Here is a 9055-nt window from a genome sequence, read left to right on the forward strand (position 1 = left end):
AATCTTTTGGGCCTCCATTAGAGTGTAAGACCCAACACCTTCTTTCTTTTCATAGTTTGTTTTCAAAACTGTATTTACAAAATCTTCTATCTGTTTTCAAAATATTCTTCTGGTATTTGAAGGGCATTATTCCCGGTGAAACTCTTCAGATACCTATGTGACCTATGTCCATCCTCACTTCTTCTATTTTCAAAAACCTTTAACTGTTTATAATAAATATTCAACTGTTATCAACAAAACTGCTGGTAAGGCTTTGTACATACATCTTCAAAGGCTTCCACTCCATCCAGGTTAGGCTTTACAAGCTTTCAATTTATAGTCTTTATTTAAAATTACTGTCAAATATAAACTGTTTATATATTGTTTAGAACTACGTCTGAGTAAAACCTTAGGACAGTTAAACTATATATATTATAGGACTATGGCCTAGGATTGAGAATGTCTTCCCGGTGAAGGATCTTTCCTAATTAGAGATCTTTAGTTCAAACCCTCAAGATGAATTATTCCCGGTGAAACATCTTGAAAAAGCCTTAGAACCCAAACTAGGACACATCCACCCAAGAGGATTTATTCCCGGTGAAACCTCTTACCCATTTGCTTAGAGCCAAAATAAGTTCAAAACCACATAGCTTTCTCTTGTGCTATAACAAGGACCCTCGATGACCCTCGATTAGCCTCCTCTTGGGCTTTTTACAAGGACCCACAGGCTTCTTAAAAGCATTCCCAGCTTCCTCTTGAGCTTGTATACAATGACCCATCAGGTTTCTTATAAACATAGGAACAGGTCTTTAGTCACCCCTTTTAGCCAACCCTGGTGAGTTTCTTCCATTCCTTAAACCAGACTTTAAACAAGCTAAGAATGTCTCAATCTCACATTGAGTTCACCTTTTGGAATGAGAGACATCGACAATCTCTGTCACCCTTATCTTCATTAATTTTCTTCCTTAGCACAGTCTATGATCCTTAGTCAGTGTCAGCCTTAATCTTAGGCTTTAAACAAGAAGTCTCAACTAGATAATCATTCTGCCATAATCATAAATCCCTGGAAAGGGTCAGCCTCCAAAAATCACTCCTTTAAATCATAATTCCCTGGAAAGGGTTAGCTTCCAAAAACTTTCAAAAGACAAACTCTCCAGCAGAGTAAAACCCCTGGAAAGGGTTAGCCTCCAAAATCAGTCCTCTAAAGTCATATTTCCCTGGAAAAGGTTAGCTTCCAAAAATTCAATTCTTAAAAAGATAAATCTCACTTAAAGTCCATCTCAGTCAATAAAAACCAATTCCCCGATAGAGTCTAATTTAGGTCAATCATCTAAATAAATCCTCTAGTAAGAGTCAATCTTTCAACCTGAGTTTTTCATTCAACAAAAGCACAATCCGCAGTAGAGTCAACCCTTAGGATAATCCTCAACAAAAATCCCCTCTAAGTCAAAAGATCCCTCTAAGTCAAAAGATCCCACACTGGTAGATCTTTCCCCATTAATAAAAGTCAGCCTCAACCTTGGTCTTTGTACAAGGCACATACTCCTCTTAGAGTCAAAACCCTATCATAGGTATCCCCTAGAGAATCAGCCACAACCTTGGGCTTTGTACAAGGCAGATAATAGAGTCTCCCCAGTGAGTCCTTCATCATCAAGTAGCCACAACCTTGGGCTTTGTACAAGGCAGATAAACCACATTTCCTGTGTCAAAGATTCCTAACCTCTAGGATCTTTTCCCCATACAGTCATCCATACTCAGTTTCCTCCACAATCAGCCATAACCTTGGGCTTCATACAAAGCAGAAAATAATAACTTCCTCAGCTAAGAGTCACCCACAACCTTGGGCTTCATACAAGGCACAAAAATAGAGTCTCCCTAGGTAGAGTCAGCCACAAGTCTGGGCTTTATACAGAACACTAAAAAACCTTTCAATCATAAAACAAAATGAAACACTCTCCAACTAGAGTCAGCCTCAATTCTGGGCTTCATACAGAACACAAATCATTCAAAAGTTAATTTCCAGTGGAGTCATCTCCCAGAGTCAATAATTAATCAACCAATCAAAAAGCCTCAAGCTTGGGCCTCATTCAAGCAAGCTAAAAATCAAATCTTTCAAACAGAAGATAGACATTGCTCATCTTCATAGGTAGGTATTTCTCCTATCTCACCACAAACAAACAATCATTTCAAACAAAACAATCATTTCAAACAAACAATCATTTCAAACATTCTCCCATTTAGGACTCGTGAAAGGCATGCTTTGGCAACACACCCAGACTTGTACAACTTTCCCTAATTTGGTCGAGAATCTTTCATTCAAGAGGCATGTGGCTGTCATACTTGATCAACCAAGTAGGCTCCCTCTCTTAATGAAACAAATTTCAGCTTTTCTGTCACTTTAAAAATGTTTGTGGTGGAATAGTAGAAATACCTCTCTGTAAAGATGATTTCATGTCTCTTTACTGTAAACAGAGATTTAATCCAAGCTTCAACCTTGAGCTTCAAGCAAGGCACAAAAATCATTAATTTCCCTAATTAGTTCTCCGAACTACAAAAAGCTCTGACTTCCATTAGGGATATGTAGGCATGAGGTTCACAAGGAATCTCAGCGAGCTAATAATATACCAAAAATAGTCAGTCTGTCTGTCTTTTTAATTCAATTCAATTCCTTCTCCTAACACAAAGGAGAAACTTTCCCAATCATCAGCAACAAACACAAACACATAGACACAGAGAAGGTTCCCGTAGAGTACTACGGATATGTAGGGTGCTTAAACTCTTCCCTATGTATATCCGACCTCCCGGACTCTAGAATTTCTAGTATAGGTGAATCCCCACACTTAGCAAACTCCTAGGGTTTATTTGAGATCTTTTTCCCCTTTCCTACTCGTAGGATAATTAAAAAGTTCGTATGATATCGTAGGAAGAACTGAAACAAAATTCATCCCGCCCCGGGCGCATTCTCCTTCCAAATTTCACGTGAAGGGTTTAGCGTGTCGTCCTCCCAAGTGAAACGGGGAGGTAAAAAAACAACACCACACTATTCACGCAATGCATTAAATGCAACCCAATAGTCATCTTCTCAAACGCCTATATATATAGAAGTTCTGGTCAGAAGCAGCTAACGAACTCTTGCATAAAATACCAAAACACTGTCAAATTCAAAGCTCACGAACTCCATCTTCAACCTTACAAACTCTTGTAATATTTAGTGAGTGTTAAGCTTAGAACTTAATAGAAATATCACTGTTGTGATTATAGCTTTATAAGAAGCAATTCATACTCTTGTAAACATCATTTTACATTGATTGTAAAAGGTTCCTAGAGTGATCAGTGGACTCTAGAAGACTTAGAAGTTTTCTAAGTGGTGAATTCCTAGAGTGATCAAGTTGTGATATGTATACTCTAGAAGACTTAGAGGGTATCTAAGTGGATAACCATTGTAATCAGTCAGATTAGTGGATTAAATCCTCAGTTGAGGTAAATCACTCTAAGGGGGTGGACTGAAGTAGTTTCGTTAACAACGAACCAGGATAAAAATAATTGTGTTCATTGTTTTTATCTTACAAGTTTTTAAAGTCACACTTATTCAACCCCCCCCCCTTTTCTAAGTGTTTTTCTATCCTTCACTAAGTCTTGTCTCCTTTGCCTTTGAACTTGTTGGAACCATCATGCTTCTTCCATGTCTGAGCATGCAATGTTTGTATCAAATCTTGAACCCATTTCCTTTCGATAATTCTCATCTCATGTGCCTCTACAAACCAACCAAATCTTCCTATTTTAAGGTTTCAAGATTGTTGGATTCTTGAATAGCTATTATAACGTGATCAAAGTGAGAGGTCAATATAAACATTACCTTCTCAACTATCATCTTATCAGTTAGGGTTTTCACCACAACCTTTCATGAGATGGACAAGATTATGCACCTTCAAGACATAGCCTACAATCTTTTCCTATTCTCTCATTTACAGTAATCCATATTGCCTTCACAGTGACAGCAACTTGAAAGCTTTAACCTTCTCACCTCCTTCATAATAAATAACAAGAATATTCCATGCCTCCTTCACCCATTCAGCATTAGAAATCCGATCAAAATTTGCCGCATCTACCGTCGACTGCATACAAAATGCAGCCTTGCAGTCTTTCTTCTTGGCATCCTTGTGACTGACTTTCTGAGCATCAGTTGCAATATCAGCAAGTTCAAGAACGCCATTGATGACAACTTGAAGGGTTTCTTGTCGTCAAGATTCAGAAGAGAATTGGGAATATTGTTGCCACCATTCATCTCTGCAGCAAAACTGATTCACGGTTCCTGAAAACACGACCACCGACGTGCAGTTCTTGAAAACATGGTCAAGAAACTAAACGAAAGCTCTAGATACTAATTTGTTAGTGTGTGAGGTAATTTTAGTGGAGAGAGAGAGAGGGGGAGAGAAAGAGAGATGTATAGGGATTGTTATTATTGAATGTGACAATTGAATCTGGATTACAATATGTATTTATATACAACTAAGTGACTTGTATACTAATTAACTAACATAACAAACCCTAACCCTAACTAACTTGGACTTGAACTACAACTTGAATTATATCACAACACATTCTAGTAAATTTCAGAAAGACTGGAATATATCCTATTCGGCTACAATTTTGCTTGTCTAACCCTACTTTGATTGAAAAATGAGATTATCTTGTTACTCTTTCATAATCCTCAACCTCATTCTTATAGGCAAAACAATATGTAGCAAGTTTTATACTTCGACTTATCAATGTTAAAAAAATTATTGTTGTATGTAAAAGAGAAATCATGATGAATTTTATAAAATTATTTTTCATTAATAATATTAAAAAAATAAATTTATATAATTGAAAAAAAATTAATAAATATTTAAGGATATAATAGAAAAAATAGCATTAATATTCATTGGTACAATTTTTTTTCAAAGTGTCTTGTAACAAATTAATAACGTTAAATAAAATCGAAATCTTACAAATGATCATTTAAATTTGAACAATAATCACAGGTTCTTTTGCATTCCTGGGATGATTATCTCTTAGATAGGACCAGTCGCCAGTTTCCCACTCCCAAAAGTAACTTGAGAAGTATACTTCCACACAAAAAATTAGTGTTCCCCATCCAGAAATATACTTAGGATTACTCCCACCAATTGGAAGTGAAAGTAAATCCAAATAATTGTTGTCCAAAACTACTCAACTATGGCATTCTTTTGAAATTTGACAAAAATTTAACTAATATACCGTAACAGTTTTCAACCCATTTTTCACACAAGATAGAAAGATGTCATCATAAAATAACTCAAATAACAAATGTCAATTGAGCTCCACACCTTAGCTCATCGTGCACCGAAACATTAATCTCCAGTTCTTTGAGTGCTTCAAGGTGTTGCTAATTTTGCTCCTTAATGAAATGGATATAATCCTTCTAAAAGATCCTACTAAGTTTTAAAATATGATAATCATGGAAGGCACATGTGAGATCCTTGACGCCGGTGACAGGGCCGGCCGGCTACAATGGTAGGCAATATGGTCTTAGCCTCAATAGTATTAACTTCAAATTTTTCATTTTAAAATTTGTCTTAGCACCCACTACGTGATGTGCAACAGGTGACAGTATGGAGTGCAAATCGTGCCTGGTTAGACTACAGAGGTTGAGGAGTAGATTGGAAGAAAAGAGAATCTTTTTTATTGTGTGCAATAACTAGGAGTGAGAATTGAGGCAGATTTTAAGTTATGGTGGCAAAACGTGATTTACAAAAGAAATGAGAAACAACACAGATTGGATTTACAAAAGAAATGAGAAACAACACATAGATTGGCAGATCAACGCCAAAGCTGAAATGGTAAAATATAGAGGAAATTATGTTTAATGAGATTGCTGAGGTGATAACCAAGAAGATGCACATCCGAAATTGTACATCATACAAAAATGAGGATCATGCTATGATACCTTATTTGCAAATGTAGCTCAAGAGGGAGTGTGTTAAGGCATGACTTATTTGAGACGCTACAATCATGAGCAAGATTATAATAACAATCAAATTTTAATCACAGATCAACTATTATTAAGTCAAGGAGGCAATTTAAGCAATATAACAATAAGGGAAAAATACAACTTACAACGGTGGCTAATTTCGAAGATGCTGTTAACATCAAATGGAGTCTCTACATGATGATGGCATACTAAATCAAATTGAACTGAAGTCAAAAAAAACTAAAATACAGGATTTGAGCAGTGAGAGAAATATGTATTAAGTTCTCACTAGGGATTGTTTCAGGCACTTTCTTGAGGGACAGGAGCATACCAACCATGATGAATTTCTATTGCCCTCTTTCTTCTGGCCAGCCGAGACTTGCGATTTGCTCCGGTGTTTCTATGCAGTGTGCCCACTTTCACTGCTTTGTCAATTATAGAGTATGCCTCTCCAATCATCTTCTCAATTGAGAGGATTTCTTCCGCTTGTGCATCAGATTTCTTTCTGAGCAAATCCAGTGCTTCCAAAACCTACAGATCATTAATTATGAGTTAATTAAAAAAATTGCCCCTGTAAATAAAACTACAAGTTGGGTGGGTTGTATGGATAATAAGGAGTTGTATTTTGAATGACAATGCATGTGAACTTGAGTTTTGATTAGTATAATCAATGTAACACTTGCAATGATATTATAACATCAACTACAATGTCAGGATTCATATCGTTTATGGAGTCTTGTTATGTTAAAAGTGGACTACTTTTGTATTAATTGTAATATAATTTGACCTAGAAAAACAGAACTACAGTATCAGACTATAGTATTTTATATCAACGTGTCAGACTATAGTATCAGAACTACGAAGACTATGAAGTACGGGCACTTTGGATATTCTGCCGACAATCGTGTGACATGCGTCGATAAAGGAATCTGTTATTATAAGTTTCCTATAAATATTTTGTAACATTTATTGATGACTATAGTCAATTTACTTGGTTATATTTTTTCTATTGATGCCTCTGCAGGCTGGTCCCTTCATCAAATATATGTGAAGAATGCTTTTTTTATGGGGACCTTGAAGAAAATATTTACATGATTTATCCTCAAGGACTATTTTCATCCTCTCCAAGTGTTTGCATTCAAATGCTCTTTATAGGGTATGATCTGGGACATGCTCCTCGGGCATGGTATGAAAATTTTCAATCCACTCTTCTTGGAAATTCCTCCGCAAGTGTTCAATTAAAAAAAAAAAAACATGTTTTTATTGACTTGGATGTGCGCTAGACAGCAAGCCTATGCTATACTTCAGCTTAAATAAATGACTCCAAAGAAGGAACAAATAAGAACAATCATGTCATCCACCCTAACACCTTGCAAGAGAATTATGCAAACAGCAGATAGGGATAAGAATAAGAGGATATTGAATACCATTTGGTGTTGCAATCTACAACCACTTATTTTCAATGGCACAATCTTGTCAATGAGACAGAATATTATATGGGTGCTCAATGAACACCCATATAACTTCTGAGTATAAAAAGAGATACTCAATGGCATTCAGTCAACTCTAATAACCTGCGAAAACATATTATTATATAGAAAATTTTGATAGGAAACCAAATCAGTGCCAGGGTTTGGTACAGCAAGTTGGAACAAAAAGGAAATGCTACTTGGGCATAACACTTTTCATTTTCTCTCCCACTATCCCATACATACTTTATCATATCATCATCTGTTTCTCTTTTTCCTTTCTCTTACATACTATCAATCAATTCATATTTCCCAAAGCAAGTTAGTTATATGAGTTGTATATTATAGTTGATTGTAATTAACATCACTCTATAGTATCCTGTTTTCAAGATGAAATTTGGTGGCCAGTATGAGGAATATCTCTAACTTTAGCAAGGGCAAATCACCCGCCATTCTCTCTACCTCTCTCTTTATTCGCCTTTGTTTCTCATCACTATTTCTCCATTATAGTCACACTTGTCCATCTCTCTTCCTCTCTCCTCTACACACTCAAATGCATTGTTTCTTTTCCTCCCTTAAGTTAATGAAACCCTTCTCAGACACAAATTACATATCATTCTCAAAAGAGACCGTTCGATTTTTTTACAACCATATTATAGATACAAAGTATCCACCGACATTTCAATTTTAAACTTTGTAGCACCAATATCTCTGAAAAATGTGTGTCCGTGTCAGTGTCAGCCACGGACATGGCATTGGCACCAATATTTGTCCTGTCGTTTAATTTTTCAAATTATTTCTGGTGTCAGTGTTAGTTAGCATACAAAATTAATCCCAATTCATTTCATTGCAAATGCTATGCTATTATTCAAAAAGAAAATCGTAACAATTTAAGAGATGTTAGTGTTATGGTACCTTCTTGGTACGTGTTCTTATCTCAGATTTACGAGCTTTGTTATAAATGCGACGTTTCTCGGCTTGTCGAGCTCTCTTAAGTGCGGAATCAACCTTTTCGGGAGCCGCCTCGCAAACTACAACGCCGCGCCTCTGTACGGTACTCAACCACAACCTACCTGAGAAACAAACACAGCGAGACTCAGAAAATTGCAGTATAGAGAGGAAAAGAGAAACGGTTATAGAAGAAACCTTGTTGAAAGACGGTGTGAGAAATGTTCCGGGAGAAAGATAGAGAAAGGGAATTTGAAGTGGAAGAAGATGAAGTTAGGGTAAGGCTTCTCATTTGGGAGGGAAGGTTCAGCAATGAGCATGAAAGTGAAGCCATGTCTCTCTCTCTCTCGTTCTCTTTCTCTCTGGTGAGAGGGCTCTCTTTCTCTTATCCGTTCAGTTGAGGTTGAATTTCAATTGGATGATGATTAAAGGATTGCTCAACTCCCATGAGTAACAGATTCTCCATACTACCCTTATTATGTTACCCTTTGTTTTACTCTGTCAGTTAAATTATTAAAAATCTTTAACTTTTAACCGTTCGATAGTTTGATAGGGAGAACTACAGTTCATCTCTACAAATACGATCAAGAAGGGGCTCGAACCACTTGATGACAAAACCTTTAACTTTTACCCTAACCTCTTATAAATTCAACTTTACAATTATACA

At 36.3% G+C, this 9055-nt stretch overlaps 1 protein-coding gene across 1 annotated transcript; it reads right to left on the bottom strand.

Annotated features, from left to right (window-relative positions):
- Positions 1–6039: 6039 nt before the first annotated feature.
- On the bottom strand, positions 6040–8832 carry LOC131620353 (small ribosomal subunit protein bS20c). Its single transcript, XM_058891406.1, has 3 exons — positions 8587–8832; positions 8356–8513; positions 6040–6502 (listed from the first exon to the last, which is right to left on the bottom strand). Exons 1-3 carry the CDS (start codon positions 8720–8722, stop codon positions 6272–6274), a joined length of 525 nt encoding a protein of 174 aa, XP_058747389.1. The 5' UTR covers positions 8723–8832; the 3' UTR covers positions 6040–6271.
- Positions 8833–9055: the final 223 nt, after the last annotated feature.

Source organism: Vicia villosa, linkage group LG7, assembly GCF_029867415.1.
Source record: "Vicia villosa cultivar HV-30 ecotype Madison, WI linkage group LG7, Vvil1.0, whole genome shotgun sequence".
In the NCBI taxonomy this organism is placed as follows: Eukaryota; Viridiplantae; Streptophyta; class Magnoliopsida; order Fabales; family Fabaceae; genus Vicia; species Vicia villosa.